Genomic DNA, 24,512 nt, shown 5'->3' with positions numbered 1-24,512 from the left:
CTCCCTTTGATAGCTGCCTGTTAGCATGACAAAGCTGGAGCCCTGGGGAGGAGCAGGGCAAACCCTGGGCCTGCTGGCAGGAGGTGTTCAAAGGGAGATCCCTGCCTGCCTGTGAGGAGCTGAGAACTTGAGCTCCAAGCGTGGGGTGCTGCTCCCACCCGGGGCTGTGCAGAGGTCTGCGCTGCGCTCCCTGCGCTCTGTCAGCCCCAGAACTCAGCTCAGTGACTCAGGCAGGGCCCTTGGCAGGGGTGGAAATGAGATTCAGTTCCCACAGTTGATGCACCAAGCCCCTGCCCAGCCTGGCTGCTTCTCCCCTCCCTCTGCCTTTGCCTTTTCATTTGAATACCTCAGGAGCGGAAGGTGCCTCCAAATCTGGGATCTGAGCAGGGAACCCCAGCTCCTGGGACAATTTTAGAGTCAAATCAAGAGTCAGGAGCCAACTTCTTCCTCTTCTTTTCTATAAATAACCAACTCCAGCAGCTCTCTCCTCGGGGTGCTGTGGGAAAGTCAGCTCCTGTGGAAGTGCTGAGGCACAGGGAGAGGCAGGACAGGGACAGCTGCTGGCATGTGCCAGCTCCAGACACCCCTGCACCAGTGTCCCATGACTGCTGCCAGGTGTGGAAGAGGAGAAAGGATTCAGCTCTGTGGGGTGCTTTGATGCTGCCAGTATTGCCCAGCCTGAGAACTCAGCTGCCAGGAGCCCTGGGTCCTGCCAAGCACAGGGCTGGCTGAGAAACCACAGGCCGGGGCCATGGTAGATGTAGGATTGGCTTGAAGGTTGCTTCACTCTGTGGGGTGTGTGAGGGAGTTATTTTTCTTCCTGCCTCTTCATTCCTGAAGCCTCTGAGGGATGGTGTTTGGAGGTGTTTTGCAACAGCCATGAAGGATGAAGCCTTTTCTGCAGAGCAAACGTTCACACGGCCGTGTGGTTAGAGGAGGTCAGGCAGCTAAATAAACTCACAGCAGCAAGTAGCAGCAGATTTGTGATGAAACCATGAAAGCTGGCAAAGCTGAGGTGTTAGGAGTTCCAGATGTTGCACACAGATAAATATCTCTGGCCTGAGCTTTTCTAATTAGCTACAGAAACTCACTTGTCACGGAAGGATTCCACCCCGAGCTCCCTGAGCAGATTCCCTGCAGCCCACCAGCACAGCCTCTGCCCTGTTCCTTCAGCTGATCTCATCTGGGGCTTATTTGCTGCTGAGGGACCTGCTGGTGGCAATCCCACATCTGTGTCGTGCTTAGTGCTCAGCTCACAGCCAGCACCTCTGCAGCTGCCTGCCCCAAGCAGATCCTGAGCTGCAAACAGACTTTGTGCTTCAGCCGGAGCCTGAACCCCAGCCCAGCCTCTGCTGCTGGGATCTAAGCCTCTGGCTGATAAGGGTAATTTATTGTGAGCAGCCTGGGCCACCTCTGCCGGTGCCATTTCCATATCTCTGCTCATGGAGGGCTGATTACTGGTGGATGGAGTCAAGTGAGGTCCCTGAGCCCAAGCTCATCTCTGCTGCAGCCTCGCTGCCTGACATCAGATAACTTCCTGAAGGGAGGCAGCTCAGCTTTGATCAGGCTGCAGCAGCAGGGGAAATGGTTGGGAGCAGTCCCTGGTGCTTTGCATCTGGGCCATCTGAGCAGCTGTTTTTCATGTTTAAAAATGAAGTCTCTCTGGGTGAGGAAGCACAGCTCTGTGGTGGCTGTGGGGCCCAGCCCTCAGCCCTTCCTTGCTCTGCTGGCGTCACTGGGCAGCTTCTGCTGCTGGTGTGGTAATCACTGGCAGAGGGGGAAGGCAGCTCCTGGTGTTTTTGCAAAGGAAAGTGTGCTGCTTGTGTCTCCTGGGGGGAGCAGTCGATGGGAGAGAAGCCTCCTGAGCGAGCTGTGCCTGCAGAGCTGCAGCCAGTGCTTGCTGCCGGGCACTGGGCTTAGAGGAAAAGGTTTGGAGCTGGTCTGGAGTCCCTTTTAAACAGTTTTGCTCTGTGAAACCTTCTCCTGACTCCTTCTCTGTGCACACTTAGGGCTGAATATCCCAGGAAGCCTGGGTGGCAAATTTGACTCAAACAGGGACTGCACAAACACCTCAGCTGGGCTGAAGCAGCAGATCAGGGTCCCCTGGGAGTGAGAGCGGTGGTTGGAGTGCTCTGGTCAGACACAGAGGACTTTGAGGCTCCCTGGGGCTGAGGAAGGTGTTTGGGCTGACCTGATCCTTGTGACATCTCCCAACTCCCTCCCTCTGCAGAGCTGAGGTCTCCACTCCCTGCTCTGGCTTCCTTCTAGCAGGGTTTGGATGGACAGGTGTCAGCTAAACAGGTGCTGAAAGGCAGCTCCAGAGGGAGGCCATGGGACAGGCTCAGGTCATAGAGTCATGGAATTGTTAGGGTTGGAAGGGACCTGAAGGCTCATCCAGTTCCAACCCCCCTGCCGTGGGCAGGGACACCTCACACTAGGTCAGGTTGCTCAGAGCCACATCCAGCCTGGCCTCACACACCTCCAGGGAGGTCAGACCACACTGAGGGACACTGAGGCTTCTCCCACCACGGGAAGCTGGCTGAGAGGGTGGTGCTGGGGAGTCATGTTTGTTTATTCCAGCTGGGGCTGGCTGCCCTGAAGACTGTTAGCTGGGTCAGTTGTTTGCAACCCAAACTTGTCACTATGCAAGGAACTGGTAGAACTAGCTAAAGACAAGAGGAATTTGCCTAGAGCCCCCTGGGCTACACTGGCCTGGCTCTGTGAAGAAGACAGAGGAGCCCTGGCTCGTGGGGTGCAGTGGTGCTGGGAGCCAGCAGAGCCCTGCTGGCTTCCCACACACCCTGCAGAGAGAGGGACTCCCCTCAGATGGAAAACAGCAGCCAAGAAAGGGTCCTTTGGTCTCTCTTGGTCCCTTCAGGAGGCTGAATCCTCTGTCCCCCTTTCCTCATGATCACTCTGAGCGTGGCCCTGGAGCTCTGTGCTCTCTCTTGGGCAAGCAGGGCGAGAGGGGCAGCTCTGCCAGGCCACAGCTTGCAGCCCAGGGAGGTTCTAAGGGCAGCTTTTTGTTCTCCCTTCCCAAGGAAAAGGCTCTGGGAGGCAGAGGGAATCTCACTGGGCGAGTGTCTGGTCTGGATATCAAAGGTTGCTACAAACTTCCATGGCACAAAGTGGGTTTTTTTTGTTCCTGCTGGAGAAGCACCTGGAGCAGCCACATCTCCCTTTGCAGGACAGCTCACTTCAACCTGCTCCAGGCTGCTTCCTCTTGCTGCCTATTAATTGCTGAAGTGTTTTAATAACCTTTGGTAAAAAGAGAGCTGAAATTCCTGGCACATCACTGGGAGAGGATGTTTGACAGCTGTCAGTGGGAAAAAGCTGTGTATCCTAAAGGGATTAAAACCTTGGCTTTGAAGTTCCTTGCCAGTGAGACAGACAAGAAGCCAGGCTGGGGAGCAGGGAGTGTGAAAGGACTCCTCCAAGGTCAGTCAGTGGCAGAGGGAGAAATAGGAACCTCAGGATGCTCACAGGGCTGCCCCCACACCTCCTCCAGCTTCGGGCTCAGCCAGCTCCTGACAGCAGCAGCAGCTGAGGGCTGGAGCCCTGCTGAGTGATGCTGTCCTCAGCGCTGGAGCTGCTGATCTCTGGCTCACCAACTGCAGCTAATCACAGGCTGCCCCTGGATGTTTGGAGAGGGCTTAGCAATCCAAACACAAGTGCAGCCCTGTTGCCTTAGAGAGGGTGTAGCTGTGAGCAAAATTTGGCCCTCTCTTTTCAGCTCTGCAGTTTGCCTTGACTGCTTTATTTTTAGAGCACCATAAAGGGCTTTTGTTCCAAGGTATATTTAACAGGGGAGTGGAAGGGGAAGTAGGAGGGTTTTGTGCATAGAGAATGTATCTCCTTGGTCTCTCTCTTTCCAACCCACCCCCTCACCAGATACTCTGGGAGGGTGGAGTGTAAATGAGGGGAACAAAAAGTAAGAAGAGAGAGAGAAAATAGTAATTAAAAACAGTAAAATCCCAGTCAAAGGAACTGTCTGGGCGTCCAGGCCTGCAGGCCTCCCAGCACCACAGGAACATCCATTAGCACACAAAAGAGAAGGTGCCCAGGAGAATGGAAGAGGCAGGTGGAGGGTGGTCCTGGCTGCTGGAGGCAGCACAGTGCCCAGGCAGTGCTGCTTGCCCCTGCTTCCCACCAGGGCACATCACACCCACGCTGCTCCTGACCCTCCTGTGGTGGAGGCTAACTCAGGGGAGGCTGGGGGGGTCCTGTCTGTAGGGAGATCATTGAGTCCCCATCCCTGGAGGTGTTTCCAAGAGGCAGAGATGTGGTGCTGAGGGCCATGGTTTAGCAGCAGGCTTGGTAGAGCTAGAGAATGGTTGGGCTGGAGGATCTGAAAGGGCTTTGCCAACCAATACAATTCTGTGATAGGGAGTCAGGAACATTTACACCTGGCCTTGGAAAGGTGCCTGGGAGAGCAAACTCAAGGTGGTGTAAGCACAGAGAGTAAGCCCAAGCTGGTGTCACCTTCAGGAGTAAGCCCAAGGTGGTGTAAGCACAAAGAGTAAACCCAAGCTGGTGTCACCATCAGGTGTAAACCCAAGCTGGTGTCACCATAAGGAGGACAAATGTGCCCCACAGCACCCAGGCAGAGGGGTTGGTTTCTGCTGTCAGTGGTGTTGCTGATGCCTCAGCTGCTGGGGGCTGGGAGAGAGCCTCATGCTGCTGGGAAGAGCAGAGCTCGTTGCATCACAGGTGGGGCTGTGTCTCCCCACCTGGCAAAGCCTCTCATTCCACCACTGCAGGAAGATGAGGTCCTGGCTCAGTGGCAGCAAAGCCAAGAAGAAACAGAAATGCTTACAGCCCAAGCCAGAGAGGCACAGCTGCCCTTCTGGAGTCTGAGAATGGCTCAAAGGAGACTTTCTGTCCTTTCTGCCAATCCTTCCCAGCTTCCCAAGGGACCTCGTGGCTTCTCAGGCAGGCTCCAGACACACTGAAGCAGGACAGGGCAGGTAGCCTCATGGATGCTCCCCCAGAGCCTGGTGAGCCCAGAGCAGCCCTGCCTGGCCCCATTTCCACCCCAGCCGTGGCACAGGAGCTGCAAGTGCAGCAGGGCTGAGCTTAAGCCCCCAAAGGCAGGAACAAGGCTTTGTCAGCAGCCTGCTGGGTACAGAGCTTAGCTCCAGGCAGGCAGAAGGGTCTGGTGGCTTTGTTTGCCCCCCGTCCCCTACCACCCAGCAGCAGACAGCATCATTCCTGCTGCTCTGCAGAAGGCCAAGGCTGCAGCCTGAATGCTTCCATCCAGAGGTGGATTTGGCCTGGCCGTGGAGGCACTGAGGCAGAGGCTGTCCCTGCTCAGCTGTGCCAGACCCGTGTCTCCCTCTCCTTCCTTTCACATGGGCTATTTCCCACGGAGGTCAGGCCCCTGTGCCCTGCCATCCCACGGTCTGCCTCCGACTGTGTTTTCTCCTCCTTCACTTTTGTTGCTGGAATCTGCTAAGTCTCACTGAAAGGTTAGGAGAAGCCTGGAAACCCCCTGGGGGGATGTTGCTGTTCTTTGCACCGTGCAGAGCCAGTAAAATCCTCTCTGCCTGGATCTGGGGAAAGGACAAATACCCAGGGCTGTGACTCCAGTCAGTGCAAGCTGGGTGAGGTTTCCTTCATTTAGAAGATAGAATCAGAGCCTTAATCAACTACTGCCACCACTGCATAAGCTTCATGCTTTCCTTGGCTGGGCAGGATGTCCACCTTCTTTCCTCTGGGTTTTTATCTTTCACTCTTTTCCTGCCCAGCCTCTCCTGGCACAGTGATTCTGATCATCAGCCCTCATTCAGCTGACTTTTGGGTGTTGCCATCCCCTGCTGTACAAGGTCTTGGCAGCTGATGCTCTCCAGAGGTCCCAAATGGAGTTTGCATTGCTCCAAACCTTCCCAGCAAACAGACTGTGCCCAGTCCCTGGCAGGCAGGAGTCTGCCCAGCAGAGAGGAGGGTGAGAGTTGCTGGCTGGGGCAGGCAAAGCTCAGCCCAGCAGGTCCTTATCAGGCAGTGCAGATACACCATGGTCAGTCTCCATCCTGCACTCCCAGCTGGCCATGCTCTGAGCCAGAAGCCACAGAGATGTGTTTTAGGGTGTTGTACCCAAATGAATGTGCTCTGCCTTCACATCTGCCTGTGCAGGCATGCCTGGTGCCTGCCCCCGTGGGCTGGCAAGGTCATTTGTCACCAGGCTGGGGGCACTGAGTTACTGTTATGTGAAGGGAGACCTTGCAGGCTCTCCTGCGTTCACCTGCTGCTGCAGGGCTCCGAGTGGGACAGCTTCAAGGAGTGAGGCAGTGATGGGGGTTGAGAACAAGTGGTGGAAACCTTTGTGTGTGTGGTTTTTTCTTCCCCTTTGTTTTAAGGCTTGTACCAACTTGTCTCATCAAATCCTCTGCTGCCTTCCAAACCCAGTCAACGTGAGTCACCCGCTGCGAGCCCATCCTTTGCCTCCTCATTGCAACACGGATGACAGAAACCACCCAGCAGCAGAGCTTGAATCTGTGATGAGTTTTTGTCCTGTTGCACAAAGCTTTGCCCCGTTTACAGGTGAGTTGCTACAGACCTCTTGGCTGGGCTGCTTTTGCTGCGGCCCCGAACGGCAGCGTGCGGCTGAGCTTCCTGCTGCGCTGCGCTGCACTGCCTGCTGCTGCCTGGGCTGTGGGGAGCAGCGGCAGGGAGAGCTTCTCCCACAGAGCCCTTTACACACCCAGAGTCAAGCAGAGTCCCTAGATCTCTCCTCTTTACACACCCAACGGCAGAGGGTCCCTAAACCTCTTTTCTTCACACCCTCAGAGTAAGGCAGAGAGTCCCTAACCCTCTTCTCTTTACACACCCAAAGGCAGAGTTCCCAAACCTCTTCTCTCTACACACCCAAAGGCAGGGTGTCCTTAAACCTCTGCTCTTTACACACTCAAAGGCAGGGTGTCCTTAAACCTCTGCTCTTTACACACTCAAAGGCAGGGTGTCCTTAAACCTTTTCTCTTTACATTCCCAGAGTAAGGCAGAGAGTCCCTAACCCTCCTCTCTTTACACACCCAAAGGCAGAGTCCCCAAACCTCTTCTCTCTACACACCCAAAGGCAGGGTGTCCTTAAACCTCTGCTCTTTACACACTCAAAGGCAGAGAGTCTTTAAACCTCTCCTCTTTACACCCCCAGAGTAAGGCAGAGAGTCCCTGAGCCACTGTATTTGGTGTGTGTCCTGGAAGCTAAAGTTAGGGAGCGTTAAAGTTACTTTAAGAGGGGGGAAAAAAGTTAAATAACCCACTTCTGGAGAGTTTCTGGAGCCAAGGAAAGTTAGAGGGGTAAAAAACCCACTTCTGGTGAGTTTCTGGAGCTAAGCAAAGTTACTTTTAGAGGGGGAAAAAACCCCACTTGTGGAGAGCTTCTGGAGCTCAGAGAAGGTGAGGACAGGGAAGCAAGGCTTAGCTTGTCAGCACAGTTACTGTCTGGGAAGCAGAGGAAGCTTCCCAGGGCTTTTTTTTTCCCCTGCCCTAATTTATTCCTTTCTGTGTCCTGTGTGTTTCTCTCTGGGTATTTATAGATGAAGACGCAGCAGAGGACAGCTCAACCCCCAGATTCAGAACCATGACAGCTATTTGGCATCTCCCTCCACGGAATGCATCCAGCAAACTGAAACTAATTATCACTCAGATGAATAACTGATTCCACTCCTTGCCCCCAGCTTTTTTTTGGTCTTTCTTTCTTTCTTTCTTTTTTTCTTTTCCCCTCAGGGCTTTTCCCTCCGTCCCCACCCTCCTCCCTCTGCTGCATCCTCCGGCTTCGGCAGGCAGAGGGTTACTGCACCTGCCTGGGTGTACCTGTCCCACGGCACCTGTCCCGGCAGCCAATCCCCAGCTCTGCCAACCCACCTGTCAGCAGAATACCTGCACCCAAACCTGGCCATAAAGCACTCCCCTCGCAGGCAATGTCTGGCTTTGGCAGCTCCTAGAAGAGAGAAGGCAGCAGGACGGAGTGTGGGCAAGGCTCCGGCAGCGCGGGGGGAGCATGTCGAATGAACTGGAGTAAGTAGCGCAGGGGGTTCGCTCGCTCCGCGCCCGCTCCGCTCTGCCGGCCGAGCGCTCCTGCTGCGCCCGGGCACCTCCGGGGGCTCCTCGGCTTGCTCGCAGCTGTTTGCAAGTGGAACTTAAAGCAAAGGACGTTTGGGGAGGCGTTTGTCAGGCTTCGTGTTCCTCGCTGGCACCTTGCTGCTCTCGGAAGAGATCACTTCGTGGTGGGATTGAGTTGCTTTGAACGATTTTGTTGTTGCTGTTACAGGGTTTGAATCACTTCACGTAGTTGGTTTTAATCAGGAGCCTTCTTTTCTTCATGTATTATTATTTCCTCCCCCCCCTCCCCCCGACTAATATTTGACACATGGACCTTTTGTTTTCATCACTTTACTTAGCTGATTTTATTCAGGATCTTTATTTTACCTTATTTTACCTTAATTCTTTATCTTATTTTACTTTAATTTTTTATCTTATTTTACCTTATTTTTTTGTCTTCTTTTACCTTAATTTTTTGGTCTTCTTTTACCTTAATTTTTTTGTCTTCTTTTACCTTAATTTTTTTGTCTTCTTTTACCTTAATTTTTTGTCTTATTTTACCTTAACTTTTTGTCTTATTTTACCTTAATTATAATTTACCTTACTTTTTTTTTGTCTTATTTTACCTTACTTTTTTTGTCTTATTTTACCTTAATTATAATTTACCTTAATTTTTTTATCTTATTTTACCTTATTCACTTTATCTTATTTTATCTTATTCCCCCCTCAGACTTCTTTCCCCCTTTATATCCCCACCCCCCAGACTAAAATTTGACACAAGGACCTTCTTTTAAGTCCACTTTACTTCGTTGACTTTAATCAGAAACCTTTCATTTATCTTATTTCATTTCCCCCCTCAAACTAACTTCTGACACATGGGCTTTTTTTTTCCCTTTGTCTTCTTCTTTAATTCACTTTATTTGGTTGATTTTAATCAGGATCCATTTTTATTATTATTAGCAATATTTTTTTCCCCTCAGACTAAAATTTTTTTGATCACTTTCCTTTTTTTTTTTTTTAATCACTTTCCATAGCTGATTTTCATCAGGATCCTTAGTTATTTATTTATTCATTCTCCCTCCCCCCTGACTAAAACTTGACACATTTGCTCTATTTAAAACCACTTTACTTAGTTGCTTTCGAGCAGCTTTTTTCCTCCCCCTTTTCTTTTCTACTAAAACGTGCCCCCCTCAGACTCTGAGTTGACAGATGGACTTTTTTGTGTGTGTGGCTGTTTGGTTGGTTGCTTTAAATCCCTTTGCTTAGCTGATTTTAATCAGGATTCCCTCCCCCCTTTTTCCTTCCTTCCCCCTGCCCCCCAGACTCAAATGTGACACACGGAGACTCTGTCTAGAGGCAAAGCTCTCCAGCAAAATCTGCCACGCTGTGGGCTGGTTTCTTTCACTGGTTTTTGGAGGAGTCTCAAGAGGTTTGGGGGTTGGGGTTGCTGTGTGCTGCTCTCTTCTTCTTGTTGTTCTCTTGCTTTGAGTAAATAAAATTCAGGCTGGCTTTGGGCTGGAAGGGACTTGAAAGGTCATCTAGTTCCAAACCCCTCTGATTGTTGTGATGGCAGGATGGTTGATCATCTAATAATCATCATTGATCATCTAATAATCATCAGAGATCATCTAATAATCGTCATTGATCATCTAATAGTCGTCAGAGATCATAAAATCAGGTAGATGGATAGATAGATAATAAAATCCTGTATGGAAGGCTCATATATATAAAATGATCATACAGAGATATATCTCAAATGATCAATATAGAATACTATATAAAATAACAGTATATAATCATCATCATCATCATCTAGAGACATCATAAAGTCCTATATAGATATAATAATCAGATAATAGGTGATGGAATAAGATATAGAGTGATCACAGATATAGAGTGATCACAGATATAGAGTGATCACAGATATATATACAAGATCATAACTATAAAATAATCAGATATGAAACGATCATATATAAAAATAATAATATATAAAATACATAAAATGGTCATAGAGATAAAAATTAATCAGAGATAAAAATTAATCAGAGATAAAAATTAATCAGAGCTATAAAGTAATCAATATAAAATAACCAAATAGGTACAATAACCATATAGAGACATAAAATCCCAGATAGCTGTGATGATCAGGTAATAGGTGATGGAATGATATTTAAATGGATAATATCTATATAAAATAATCAATATAAAATAACCATAGGTAGACAGCTAGATAATAACCATATATATATATATAAAATAACCATATAAAGACATCATAAAATCTCATCCAGATACCATAATCAGATAATAAGTGGTGAAATAACATCTAAAATAATCATGTATAAAATCATCAATAACAAACAATCATATATACATATAAAAAATACTAATCAGAGAGAGAATAAAATCTCACAGATCTCATTATCACATAATAGGTAAGAAAATAATACCTAAAGTAATCATAAATACCAAACAATCAATATAAAATAACCATGTAACCAATAATAGGGATAGAGAGAGGTACCAAAATCTCACCTAGAGGTAGTAATCATAGGTACAATAGATAATAGGCAATAAAATAATGTATAAAATAATCATGTCTGTATCAATTAATCAGTGTAAAATAACCATATAAATAATAATGACAATAGAGAGAATAAACTCTCACACAGAGAGATAATAATCAGAGAGCAGCGATTAAAAGAATCTATAAAGCAATCATTTGTATCAAATAATCAATATAAAACAATTACCTGTGCATAGTACTAATTATCCACAGAGGCAGCACATGGCCATGTAGCCATAATAATCAGAGGGTAGCTCATAAAATAGTACATATAATAATAACAATACAATAATGCATCATTTAAGAAATCAGCACTGGATGGACTCCAACCTGGGGACCTCCAAGCTGCTGCCCACTGCAGAGGGGGTCGGACTGGATCACCTCTCCAGGGCCTCTCCAGCCCAAACCATTCTCTGATGGGTGCTGGGGGGATGGATTGGGGGGGGGGGAGGGGATGGATTGAGGCTGTGCCATGGGGGGGTGTGCCATGGGGGGGTGATGGATTGAGGGTGTGCCATGGGGGGGTGATGGATTTAGGATGTACCATGGGGAGGGTATGGATTTAGAGTGTGCCACGGGGGTGTGTGCCATGGGGGGGTATGGGTTTAGAGTGTGCCAAGGGGGTGTGTGCCAATTGGGGGGGGGGGGGGGGGTATGGATTTAGGGTGTGCCAATGGGGGAGGTGGATGGGTTTAGGATGTGCTGGGGCAGGGGGGGATGGGTTTAGGGTGTGCCATGGGGGGGAATGGTCCATGCCTGCTGCCTCTGGGATGGAAGCAAACAGGTGTCAGAAGGGTATGAGGGGGTGCAGGAGGCTGGGGGGTGCTGCGTGCTGGCTGAGGATGCTGCTGGCAGTCCAGGTGTGTACAAATCTCTAGGGCTATAGCTCCAGACACCTCTGGCTGGGTACATCCCTCCCCCTGGGTGGCTCTGCTGGTTGTGTATCCCTGCCTGCCACGCTTCTGAGGGGTGAAACACGGCAAGAAGTCGATGTGTGGAGTGAAACGTTGAGCTGTGCACAGCCAGCAGGCTGCTGGGGGGGGCTTTGGAAGGGATCCTCCATTCCTGCCGTGCTCCCAAGCCTGGCAGGGGGCTTGTGACAGCTGAGCTCTTGATAATGAAGAACCCAGAGAAGGGGCAGCACTGATTCGTGCCAGCTCTAAGTCCTGGGATCCACCTGCTTGGGTTGAGCTGGGAATCAGTGATTTGATTGAGGGACTGAAGCAGGGCCCTGTGAGGAGAGGCTGAGAGCCCTGGGGCTGCTCAGTCTGGAGAGGAGAAGGCTGAAAGGGGATTTAACAAATGCCTGTCAGTATCTGAGGGCTGGGGGTCAGGAGAGAGGGGACGGGGACAGGGTCAGGGACAGGCTCTGCTCAGCTGCACCCTGGGACAGGACAAGGGGCAGTGGATCTAAACTCCAGCACAGGAGGTTCCACCTCAGCATGAGGAGGAACTTCTGCACTGGGAGGGTGACAGAGCCCTGGAGCAGGCTGCCCAGAGAGGCTGTGGAGTCTTCTGCTCTGGAGCCTCTCCAGCCCCATCTGGATGTGTTCCTGTGTGCCCTGTGCTGGATTCTATGGTCCTGCTCTGGCAGGGGGGGTGGAATTGATGATCTCCAGAGGTCCCTTCCAACCCCTGACATCCTGTGAGCCTGGGATTATTTCCCCCCCCCCCTTCCTGGATTCTTTGGGTGATGTTTTTGAAAGGCAGAGGCAGGGCCATGTGGGTTTGCTCTGCCAATGTTTGTGTGTGTGCACAGCTCAGCTGCAGCAGGAGATTGATGCATTGCTAATTAGGGACTGGGGCGTTCTGCTACCTGCTGAATTGCATGGCTGCTTGGCTCCTCTCTCCCTAACGGGCTCTTAACCCCTCTGCCTTTCACATGGGCGGCGGCAGCAGCATCCTTTTTGTCATTCACATCTCCCAAGACTGATAACACTCAGAGAGGTCTGCTCCAGGACCTCCGGGCAGCCTCCTCCTGCAGATCCTGTCAGATCTCTCTGAAAGCTTCACTTTAATTCACTAACCCACAGCTGAGTGAAGAAACAATCGAACATTCTCGGGGGGGTGCAGGCAGCGGGGGTGTAGCAGCTCCAGCTGGTGCCTCCTCCAGGGGCAGGGGCAGGCTCGCTGGAGAAACTCACAATGGGCCTGGAGCACCTCACCCAAAAACTCCCCCAGGGGCTGATGGGGAGCAGCGATAGGAGATAAGGGAGCTGGGAATTTCGTGGGACCAAAGGCAGAGCCGAAAAAGAGTTCAGAAGGGCTTTTGGGTTTAGTGCGAGGGGAAAAGGTGTCGGGAGGGAGGAGGAACTCTGTGAAGAGCTGCTAAAGGCCAACATCTGAGCAAGGGGCTGCGGCAGGAGCTGTGAACCTCTGCTCCATCACCCAGGGCGTAGCTTTGCAGGAGAGGGCTCCCAGGAGGCTCTGATAAGGGCAGCAGCCTGTAGCAGCCCTTGCGCTTTACACACCGCCCCCCTCGCCCCCCGGGCTGAGCGCAGGGAGGATGGGGCTGGCTTCAAAGGGACCCAGCAGAGCTGTCACGCCGAGAGGAGAGGGAGAGCCACCTCCTCTCTTTAATTCCACAGAGAGGACAGGGAAGAGACCAGGGCGGCATGAGAGCCGCAGCTGCTTTGCCTAGCAGAAAGGACTCCGAGTGATCATTTCCATAGCCTTCTGCCGCCGATCCTCTCTCTCTCTCTCTCTGTCTTCACTCCTGCGCTGCGTGGGCTTGAAAGAGTTAAGCAGGAGTTCCTCCCAGTTGTGGTTTTGTGGTCGAAACCATGATCGCCAGGAGCAAATTTTTGTCATGCACAAGGTGTGTTATTAAAACTTTTGAGTTATGCTGCTGGTGAATGAAAAGTTAAAGCCCTTTTATGAAACGCTGGCAGGAAAGCACACAAGGGATAACCAACCCTGCTGCAGCCAGGCAGCCTTTCAAGGCAGAGCTGGGGCTTCATTTATTTCCCCCCCCTTTCTCCCCTCCCCAGCCCCTCCCTCCCCTCAGTTATGTAAAGAGAAAGAGAGATTTGTAAATTAAAGAAAGAAGAATCGAATCACTGCTGGGCAGCTCCCAACCGAGGGGCGAGGGAAAAACACAGCCCATCAACGACAACAAAAGCCCTCTGAATAAACTCCAGACTCAAAGCAGGGCTAAACCAACACTTACACAGCATCTGGGCTTTGATGCTTCGGGTGCCACTTCCCACTGATTGCTAGGTTGGTGTCGTCCCAGAGGAGTTTGGGGAGTAAAGAGAGTTCCACTGAGGAGGATCTGCTCCTGCTGTGCTCATTCCGCTGGCTGAGCTGTGGAGCACTGGGAAGCCTTCACCCAAAAATGCACCTGCAAGAGCCTTGGCTCAGCTGCCTGCCAGGGAGCCTGGTGCCAGTCCATGCTGTGAGGCCATGAAGAGGATCTAGGGATGGTAAAGGAACAGCTGGAAAATGCCTGAATCAGTGGAACTGATTTTGATAGCATGGCTCAAGTTGGAAGGGACCCCAGAGCTCCTCTGCTCCAACCTCCCCACCATGCCCAGGGACACCTCTCAGCCAGACTCAGCTGCTCAGGGCCTCATCCAGCCTGGCCCTGAACACCCCCAGGCAGGAGGCAGCCACAGCCTCCCTGGGCAGCCTGTGCCAGAGCCTCACCACCCTCCTGCTGAAGAACTTCTTCCTCAGCTCCACTCTCACCCTGCTCTGCCTCATTCAAACCATTCCCCATGCTGCAGATGGTTGTGTTCTGGCTGGGGCTCCATTGCTAACCCCCGAGTTTCAGAGGCTGGGAAGGGAAGACACTTTGGTGGCTGCTTTGTTGTTTCCCTGTTAGGTTGCCCTGGCTGGGATGAGCTGTGATTGTGCTATGGGTGAGGGTAGCTGTGATCCAGACTTGTCCCCAAAGTGTTCATAACCACAAATGCTCTGAGGAAAAGGGCAGATGCCTCTCACCAAGGGCATTGGTTCCTGGGTGCCAGCCACCCTCTGTGCCAGGTTTTGGTTTCTTTTCCTGATCCTGTCTGAGCTGTGATGCTTGCCTGGTGCAGCAGGGCTGTAGGCAGCGGGGGATGGATCCTGTTTGCTTGGCAGAAGCCTTGTTTGAGACACATCATCCTCTGCTTTTGTACTCCACAGCAGAGCAGAGAGGCTTGCCTGACCCTGGGGGACGCAGGCTGGCAGGAAACTCTGAGTCAGGCTACCTGAGGGTGTAGGCACGGAGTGCACCAGCCAAGCATGTTAGAGGAGATTTGGGCAGCCTGAAAAATCCCTCCAGGATGGGAAAAAAACCCCAGAAAAAGCCAAGGGAGAGGCAGGCCAGGCTGTGTCTGCAGATATCCCACAGCACAGCTGAGGGGAAGGAAGGTCCTGCTGCTGCCAGGCGTGGGGCGAGGGCAGGCTGACAGGGCAGGGGAACAGGCTCGTGCCAAGTGTCCTGCCCTGACACAGGCTTCCTCTGTCCTCTTGGGCAACACCTCAGCATTCACCTCACCCACTCCAGCCAGCTTAAGCCCTGCTGCCAAGCTTGTTAGCTGACAGAACCTGCAGGCAGGAGGGAGAGATCAGCTCACCCCAGCCCACAACGGGAAAGACCAAGCTGCCCTGTTGACCTCCCGTGAGGTTAAGATCAATCTCTGCTCTTGCTCCTCCCTTAAGCGAGTGCTGAGGCTCACACACGGTAAGGTGGCACTTCAGGACATGGTTCAGTGGCCATGGTGGTCTTAGGTTGGTGGTTGGACTCCATGATCTTGGAGGTCTTTCCCAAGTGGAACAATTGTAAGGCTTAGTGTGGTGCTGCAGGATCCTCTGGCAGGATGTGAGGAGGGAAGCAGAGAAACCTGAGTCAGAACTGAGCGGTGTTCACAGTCAGGGCCTCTTGGCCCTGCTGCAGGACAAATAACCCCTAATAATTCATTGCTAAATTAAAACTGGAGTACCTGGGGAACACTGAAAGAAGAAAAACTTTGTCACAGGAGATTGGAAGTCCCCTGATGGCTGAAACTGGGGATTTGAATCCAAGTCTGGTGTAAAGGTGAGCTTTTTAAAGTCCAAATCTTGCTCAGCTGTGATTGATTGATTGATTGATTAAAAGCCTATGGTCTTGAGGTCAGCAAATAGAGGAGAGTTAAAAACTGAGCCAGCAGCCAGGTTTGTTGGATGTGGAAGCATTGAAAACAAGCAAAGCAGGTAACAGAAAACACCCCAAATGTGGGAGCTGGGAGGGGGCAGTCTCTGTGTTTGGGGGACTGGGAGCTGCTCTCTCTCTCTCTCTGATATGTGTTGGTGGAGATCAAGGTCTGCATCAGGTGTTCTTGTCTGCAAGGAACACAAGGAAGTGAGTAGAAGTTTAGACCTGGACTTCAGAAGTGCCAGGTGGTAGCAGGGGCTCAGTCAGATGCACCCTGGAGGGAGCCACAGAATGGCTCAGGTTGGAAGGGACCCCAGAGCTCATCTGCTCCCTACCATGCCCAGGGACACCTCTCAGCTAGACTCAGCTGCTCAAGGCCTTGAGCATCCCCAGAGAGGAGGCAGCCACAGCCTCCCTGGGCAGCCTGGGCCAGAATCTCACCACCCTCCTACCAAAGAACTTCTTCCTCATCTCCACTCTGAGCCTGCTCTGCCTCAGCTTCAAACCATTGCTCCTTGTCCTGTCTCAGACACCCTCAGGAAAATCCCTCTGCAGCCTTCCTGTAGGATCCCTTCAAGGACTGGGAGGTACTGAAGAGCTTGGGTTTTGTGTCCTCCCTCTGGACCAGATCCCCCTGAAACTCAGGGCACCTCAGAACTGAGGCATCTGACATCATCAATTGTTTCTGGAACAGATCAGCCCCAATTCCTGAGCTGCCAAGTAACTCTGTGCTGTCATTTGTTGTGTTAGGCAGGGGAGGCTCTCCAGCAGGAGCCGTTGGTGCCATGGGATCGTGTGGGTGGATACCTCCAGGGTGATGTTATCAGCTACAACACAGCCACCAGCTGGTGTCCCCCAGACATCACTCAGCACTGCCTCATGGAGCCCTTCAGGCTAGAAAGGCAGCAACCTGCACGGTGCTGGTGAAGGCTTAGAGCAGAGCTTCAGGTCTGGCTCTGTTCTCTCATCTTCACTGAGCAGCCTTGGAGAAGCCTTTTTGCTGTTGATCCTCATGGCTTGGTTGCTTCTCCTGTGGTGATAAACAGCTCCAAAAGCAGAGACTTAGGCTGGTGTGAAAATGGAAGAGGAATTCTGAGCTCAGACCTTGATGGCCACAGCATGGCTCAGGCTGGAAGGGAGCTCAGAGCTCCTCTGCTCCAACCTCCCCACCATGCCCAGGGACCCCTCTCAGCCAGACTCAGCTGCTCAAGGCCTCATCCAGCCTGGTCTTGAACATCCCCAGGCAGGAGGCAGCCACAGCCTCCCTGGGCAGCCTGTGCCAGACTCTCACCACCCTCCTACCAAAGAACTTCCTCAGCTCCAGCCTGACCCTGCTCTGCCTCAGCTTCAAACCCTTCCCCCTTGCCCTGTCTCCAGACTCCCTGATGAGAAGTTCCTCTGCAGCTTTCCTGTAGGATCCCTCCAGGGGCTGGAAGGCAGCTCCAAGGTCCTAAAGAGATGCAGGAGGGCAAGGGCCAGGCCAGTTCCCTGGCAGCACCCAGGCAGTGTCTGCCCCTGGAAGGTCTGGCTGGCTCCACAGCTCTCTGCATTCAGCCAGCAAACCTCTCCAGCCCGAGAGCTCAGCAGGGTTCTGTGTCCCCCAGGTACCAGCACAATGTGCTGCACTCCCATGGGCACACCCCAAACCCTCCCCTCTCTGGCCTCTCCTGGGTGATGCTGAGCACCTCTGGCTTCCAGCAGTGCTGAGGGCTTTCAGTGCCCTTTTGGGTGCCATTTCCCCAAGGTGCTGCTCCTCTTGGCTCCTTTTCTTTCCACCCCAGCCACTGCTCCTCTCTGCTCAGCACTCCTTCACTGCCAGCAGATGCCCTGCATCCATGAGGATCCCTGGCTGGCTGTGATGGGATCACATCCTGTGCCTCCTGCATGTGCCACACGGGCCACGTGCTTCCAGGAAAAAGAGAGGTTTGTGCTGTGCCCTTTGTGAAACAGAGCTCAGAGCTGGAGGAAACTTGGAGCTGTTGAGGTAAGACTGCAGTGCCCTGAGGCTGATCCTGCTGAAATGCCCCTGCAGAAATCCAGGGACAGAGCCCTCTTTGTTAGCAGGCTGCCAGGGAAAACAGCTCAGTCCTGGAGGCACTGCAGGTCAGGGGCCATGGGATTAGGGCAGTCTTTGACACCCCAGATCCCCTCTGTGTTGTCCTTGGCATCTAGACAAACGCACTTCATTGCTGCTCTGGATGTTCTTTGTGCCTCTCTTGGTGCTTTTCTGTTCTGCTCTGCTTTGTTTTCCTGGTTCTGTGCCTTTTCTGCTGCTGCCTGGCTGTGTGAGTGGGTCTGTGGCAGTTGCTGGCTGGTGGCTCTCCTGCCACACCACCTTCAGATGTGCTCATTTGTGATACTTGCCAAAACCCAGGGGGAAGCCAGAGCTGAGCTGAGAGGTTTGGGTGCAGGGAGGAGGCTGCTTCGTGGGGTGCTGCCCTTCCTTGGCAGGGGGACCTGGTTTGCAAGCTAACAGCTGGGCTCAGCCTTTATTCAGCAGTGCCCAGTGACAGGGCAGGAGGTAAGAGGCACAAACATGGGTGTGGGAAGGTCCATCTCAACAGGAGGAGGAACTTCTTCACCTGAAGGGTGGTGGAGCACTGCAGCAGGCTGCCCAGAGAGGTGCTGGAGTCTCCTTCTCTAGGGGAATTCAAAACCCACCTGGATGCTCTCCTGTGCAGACTGCTCTGGGTGACCCTGCTCTGGCAGGGGGGGGTTGGCTTAGGTGATCTCCAGAGGTCCTTTCCAACCCCTGTGGTTCTGTGATCTCTGCCCTCAGCCATGATCAATGCTGCTCCTCATCTGCCCTCTTCTCTCCAGTGTAGAATCCTAGACAGATCTGGGTTGGAAGGGACCTTGAAGATCACCCAGTTCCAAACCCCTGCCACGGGCAGGGACACCTCCTACCAGCCCAGGTTGCTCAAGGCTCCATCCAACCTGGCCTTGAACACTTCCAGGCTCAGAGTCTCTACAGCTTCCCTGGCTGACCTGCTCCAGAGCCTCACCACCCTGATGGGGAAGAATTTCATCCCAATGTCTCATTTCAGTCCAGCTTCTCCCAGTCTGAAGCCATCACCTCCCATCCTCTCACTCCATGCCTTTGTCAAAAGTCCCTCTCCAGCTCTCCCATAGCCCCCTTTAAGAGAAGCTGAGGTGTTGATCCTTCCCCATACTGCTGACAAGAGGCTGCTGGGGAGCATCAGGGTTATTTCAGCAGGGAGTGGACTGCCTGGGCTATCTCTGAAGCCCTTCAGGCCAGGGCCTCTATTCCCTGGCCTTGAATTCCATGGATTCTCTGCTCCTTTGCCAAGGTGATGCTTCTCTGTAGCCACCAGCATCTGGCATGGATTGGAGGCTTAATCAGTTATAGGAGAGAGAACAAAGACAAAGCTTAAAGGGCAGCAAAGCCACCCACTGAAACCCAACCAAAGGGAAGAGGAACATGGGAGTTGCTTCCCTGCTTGGCTGATCTCCCCACCTAGACCCTTTGGGCATATTCTCCTCCTGCAGCAGAGCCCTGAGTGTTTATTCACCATCAGGAGGCCACTCTTCTGCTGGGCTTGGCAGCTGAATCAGAGAAACAGAGCTTTGGGTGGGCTGGAGTGGGGAGAGGGGGCTGGTATCAGCTTGGGTCACACTCCAAAGTGTTTGGAAACAAGCAAGCTGCTCCCTGCCCCTGCTGCTGCTCTGCTCATGGCCCCAGGCTGCAGGGGGTGGGGGCTGTGCACAGGAGAAGGGAGGTCACTGGTCCCTGTGTTTGTGTCTCACCAACCCATCCTGGCTTTGTCTGAGCCACCACAGCAAGCTGACAGCTTCTAAAGGACACTTGGGACACAGAGAGCAGGCAGAGGTGACACAGCCCCAAGGGAGAGGCAGCGAGGGGAGTGAAGTTCATGTGTGCTTGGGTCTGGGTTTGGATCTCTTTCCTGCACCTCTGCTTCACAGACTGCAGATGCTGAGTCAAAAGAAGGCTGTAAAAGCAAACTGACATAGAAAGAGAGAATTGTTTTGGTTGGAAGAGACCTCCAAGATCATCCAGGCCAACCTGTAAACCCAGCACCACCCTGGCCATCAAACCACAGCCCCAAGTGCCAAGGCCACTGGCTTCTGAACACCTCCAGGGATGGGGACTCCACCACCTCCCTGGGCAGCCTGTGCCAGGGCCTGACCACTCTGGCAGGAAAGAAATTGTTCCTAACATCCAACCTAACCCTGCCCTGGCACAACTTCAGGCCATGATGGGGGTTGGAATGATGACCTTGAAAGGTCCCTTCCAGCCCAGTGCATTCTGTGGTGCTGCTCAGTCCCAGAGCTGTGTGCACTGAAATGCAGCTGGTGTCAGAGCTGCCCCTAAGCATGGGATCATATCTGCTCAGCTCCTCAGCTCAGCCTCTTCCTGCAGCTATTGGTTAGCCCTGGTGGCCTTCTGGAACAGAATCCTACAATTGTTAGGCTTGGAAGGTTTGTGTCTCTTGCTCCTCATCCTGCCCCTGGGCACCACTGAGCAGAGCCTGGCCCCATCTTCCTGACAGCCACTCTTAAGATATTTACCAGCACTGATCAGAGCCCCTCTGGGGCTGCTCTTCTCCAGGCTCCACAGCCCCAAGGCTCTGAGCCTTTCCTCCTCACAGAGCTGTTCCAGTCCCCTCATCATCCTCACAACCCTCCACCAGACTCCCTCCAGCAGGGCTCTGTCTCTCTTGAACCGAGGAGCCCAGCACTGGGCACAATACTCCAGCTGTGGCCTCAGCAGGGCTGAATAGAAGGGGAGGAGAACATCCCTTGACCTGGTGGCCACACTCTTCTTAATGCACCCCAGGAGTCCTTTGTGCACACAGTGGGTGCAAGGTTGGACTGGGAGATCTCTGAGGTCTTTTCCAACCAGGTATGCTCTTCCAGGATCTGCAGGGGGCTACAGGAAAGCTGGGGAGGGACTTTTGAGGGTGCCAGGGAGTGAGAGGACTGGGGGGGATGGAACAAGACTGGAAATGGGGAGATTCAGATTGGATGTGAGGAAGAGGTTCTTCCCCATGACAGCCTGGCACAGGTTACCCAGGGAGGTGGTGGGAGCCTCATCCCTGGAGGTGTTTGCAGCCAGGCTGGAGGTGGCTGTGAGCAACCTGCTGTGGTGTGAGGTGTCCCTGCCCATGGCAGGGGTTGGGACTGGCTGAGCCTTGAGCTCCCTTCCAGCCCTGGCAGTTCTGTGATTCTGTGGTTGTGCCACACCAAAGTGACAAGGCAGGGAGGCAGAATGGACTGGCACAACCAGGAGTGCCCACACGCAGCTGAGGGCTCAGGTGGGGGAAGGATAAAGCTCCCAAGCACTTTCCCTGCTGCTTCCCAGAGCTCCCGGACGCTTCGCTGCTAGGTCTGCCCGCGGTGTGCCTCTGTGCCTTGATTGCAGGCGAGAGGAGCTGAGTCTCACCCTGAGAGGCAGCTCTGCTGCTGCTGCCTATCCTTCCTTGAGCAGATGAGATTGAGAAGGGCTGAGGATTCCTGTCCAGACAGGACTGAACAGCCCATGGCCCTGCTGCAGCCTGACTCACGCCGCTCGCTCGCCTCGCAGACAGCAGCGGCGCGGGGGGAGGGCTCCGTGAGAAACACGAAAGGCAACGAAACTCCCCAAACACCTGCTGAGGTTTCATGAGCAGGCTGAAACTGCTGCCACTGCCTCAGCCCGGCCAGGGAGGGGAGAGGAGAGGAGGAGGAGGAGCAAGCTCAGCATCTCTGTTACACCGGCGCCTGGTGGGAGCCGCTGGTGGCGTGGGAGCAGCTCCTCTGTTGCCAGCCTGGGCTCAGCTGCCTGCTGCTGCTTCAGCACAGAAACCAGGGGGACCTGGGGGCCCTGGGTCACTGGGGGAGGTGTTGCTGGCTTCTCTCCTGCCCAGCTCAGATGTGGAGGAAAAAAGTCTTTGCTGCAAGAGTGGTCAGGCCCTGGCACAGGCTGCCCAGGGAGGTGGTGGAGTCTCTGTCCCTGGAGGTGCTCAGAAACCTGTGGCCATGGCACTTCGGGACAGGGTTTGGTGGCCATGGTGGGGTTGGGTTGCTGGTTGATGATCTTAGAGGGCTTAGATGGCTCCTGGGGTGAAGAGCAGGGATGTGGGTACCATGCTGGGGTCTCCTGGGCCATGGTTGGACTTGATGAGCTCAGAGGTCTTTTTCCAACCCCAGCAATTCTGTCACAGGTGCAGGAGTGGAGCTGTTCCAGTTGAGCTGCCAGGGAGGATGGAGCAGCATCCTTCACCCCACCTAAAGTCCACCTCTGCACCTTTCCAGCCCAGGGCCTTCCTGGCTCCTGGGCAGCTCACCTCAGACTGGCAGTGGCTGTTAGCTGCAGCTGGGAGGCTCAGAGCTGCCAGGTTCCTTTCAAGGGGAATTATTGTTCTCCAAATGATTCACTTAGAAGCCTAACCTGGGACTTACTAGAAACACAGGGAGAGCAGCTGGGTGGAAACAACCTCTTCCTTCCAGAAATGCCACTGAAAGGCAGCATTCAGGACCTCAACTCCTGCAGATTTTCTTTTCATTAATAATAAACCCCCCAAAAAAAAACCAACCCCAAACCAACCAGCAATGAAACCAATTCTGCTCTTGGCAAGAAGATTTCTTCACATCTCCCATTTTGCTCTAAATTTCTTCTGCTCATAAACCCCACTGTGCCCTTCCTGGCCCTTTCTTTTTGAGATGAAAAAGTTGGGTTGGGTTTGGTTTGCCCAGGAAGTTGTTTGCTTTATGTTGCTTTTCATGCTGGGTAGTGTGAGCTGTGGTGATGACACCACAGACACGAGGCTGAGGGACGTGAGAGGAGCCAGGGCCCCTGATTCATCCTCTCCTCTGAGCAGGGAATGCATAGAGGTTCTGGTGTGCTGGCTGCTGGGGGAGGAGGGGGAGGAGGGGGAGGAGGGAAGATGACCAAGGTTTGGGTAATTAAGTGTCTGACACCTGGAGAAAGTGCCAGAAGAGAGGACAGGGAGGGCAGTGTCTTGGTATGCTCTCAGCTCACGTAGTCCCCAGCAGCCTCACCTTGGCCAGGAATTTTTTAGGGGAAGGGAGGGTCTTGTGATCTGTCTTGCTTCCCTCTGAGCAAAACCATCTGCAAATGCTTGGGCAGAAAAAAACCCTGACTTAGGTGGGGACTCAATTTTAAAACCCCATGAGCTACAGCAAAGGGCTGAGGTTGGGTTTCAGCCGGGCAGGTCAAGTTCTCTGGACACTGAGTGATCATCTCTGGCTGCCCCCTGGGCTTTAGCTGCAGCTTCACAGAGTCCCAGAGCGGCTTTGGCTGGGAGAGTCCTCTGGAGGATCAAATTCCTGCAGTCGTTTGGGCAGTTTCCTGCTGGTGATGCATTCAAGCTGCTGACCAGCAAACATCTCACCTCAGTGGGGGTGAGACCTGGCTGGCTGCAGCCTGGGCAAGGGGAAGCTGCAGATGCTGAGGCCGTGGTTGGCATCCCTGGGGCAGGGGGAGGGGAGCAGGGGCAGATGTGCCCCGCCGGGGAGACTCTGCCCTAATTCTGTGCACAGCTACAGGCAGAGGAATCCCAAAGGCTGTGGGAGTCAAGGAGCAGGGAAGCATTCCTTCTCCATTCCAGCAGTGCCTTTGGGAAGCCCTTCCTGTCTTCAGCTGGCTGGCATGGAAGTGGCTGTGGGAAGCTGGCCTCCTCCATGCCCTGCTGCCTCAGTTTCAGGTCCGTGCGGCTGATGAAGAATGACAGCATGAGCTTCCAGAAATTCCCTTACACCAGTGAGGATGAAGCCTGGAAAACCTACCTGGAGAACCCCCTGACTGCAGCCACCAAAGCCATGATGAGGGTGAATGGCGATGACGACAGCGTGGCTGCCCTCAGCCTCCTCTATGACTACTACATGGTAGGTCCCCGCTGGGGCTGGCTGCCCGGGCTGGGAGCTTGGCCCAGAGGAGGAGGGTGAAGGCAAAGAGAACTGCTCAGGGAGTTGTGATCTGCCTGCCTGCTCCCCTCTGAGCAAACCCATGAGTGAATGGGTGAGAAAAAAGCCTGAAGAGGAGGGAAGAGGAGGAGCAGGAAGGTCAAGTGTGTGCTCAGGCAGCTCAGGAGGGTGCCCGGCTCTGAGCTGTGTTGTTTATGCAATGAATGATGCTCACAACACGCCCAGGCCATCAGCCCCAGGAAACCGAGGCACCAGACACCATCCTGGTGTAGAGGGCACCCAGAACAGGGTGGAAAACTGAACCTGGGTGTCTTGAGTCTCAGGCTGGTGAGGTTTATGTTCCCCCCCAACAGCCTTCACGTGAGAAACAGCAATGCTTTGTGAGCCCTGGAGCTGGGCACAGCTCCGTGCTTTGGCACACCCTGGCATCTTGCTCTTCCCAGTGCTGCTGCAGGATGGAGCTTCGGGAAATGCTCTCCTTGAAACCAGTGGGAGTGATGCTCCCATCCACAGAGCTGTTTAGGCTGGGAAAGACCTTTGAGATCATTGAGTCCAACCATCAACCCAAGTAGTCCACTGCTAAAGCTCTACCCAGCTTTTTAATCCCTCACTTGGGTGCTTTTCATAGACTCATGGAATCATAGAGGGACTTCTTTGGGGAGTCCTTCCCAGGAAAGAAAGAAAGGTGGTGTGGCTTGCCTGGGATTACCTTGGGAATCCACTGCAGAAGCCCAGCCAGAGGCCCCAGCTCTCCTCTGCCCTCACCTCCTGTTTGTTTGCAGGCAGTGTTTCGGTTCTGAGACTTTGAGGCTGATTTTACCTCTGTGGGGTTTTGGTTTTTTCCCATTAGGAAAAATCCAACCATCACCAAACTCT

At 53.0% G+C, this 24,512-nt stretch overlaps 1 protein-coding gene across 1 annotated transcript in view; it reads left to right on the top strand.

Annotated features, from left to right (window-relative positions):
• Positions 1-7,927: 7,927 nt before the first annotated feature.
• Positions 7,928-24,512, top strand: part of GRHL3 (grainyhead like transcription factor 3) — a 34,152-nt gene continuing 17,567 nt past the window's right edge. Inside the window, exons 1-2 of the mRNA XM_054170692.1 lie at positions 7,928-8,016; positions 23,411-23,597. Of these exons, the coding sequence (XP_054026667.1) occupies positions 8,000-8,016; positions 23,411-23,597 (204 nt within the window). The 5' untranslated portion in view covers positions 7,928-7,999. The remainder of the gene's footprint in view (positions 8,017-23,410; positions 23,598-24,512) is intronic.

Source organism: Dryobates pubescens, chromosome 20 (assembly GCF_014839835.1).
Source record: "Dryobates pubescens isolate bDryPub1 chromosome 20, bDryPub1.pri, whole genome shotgun sequence".
NCBI classification, from domain to species: domain Eukaryota; kingdom Metazoa; phylum Chordata; class Aves; order Piciformes; family Picidae; genus Dryobates; species Dryobates pubescens.
This window is presented reverse-complemented; position numbering and strand designations above follow the sequence as displayed.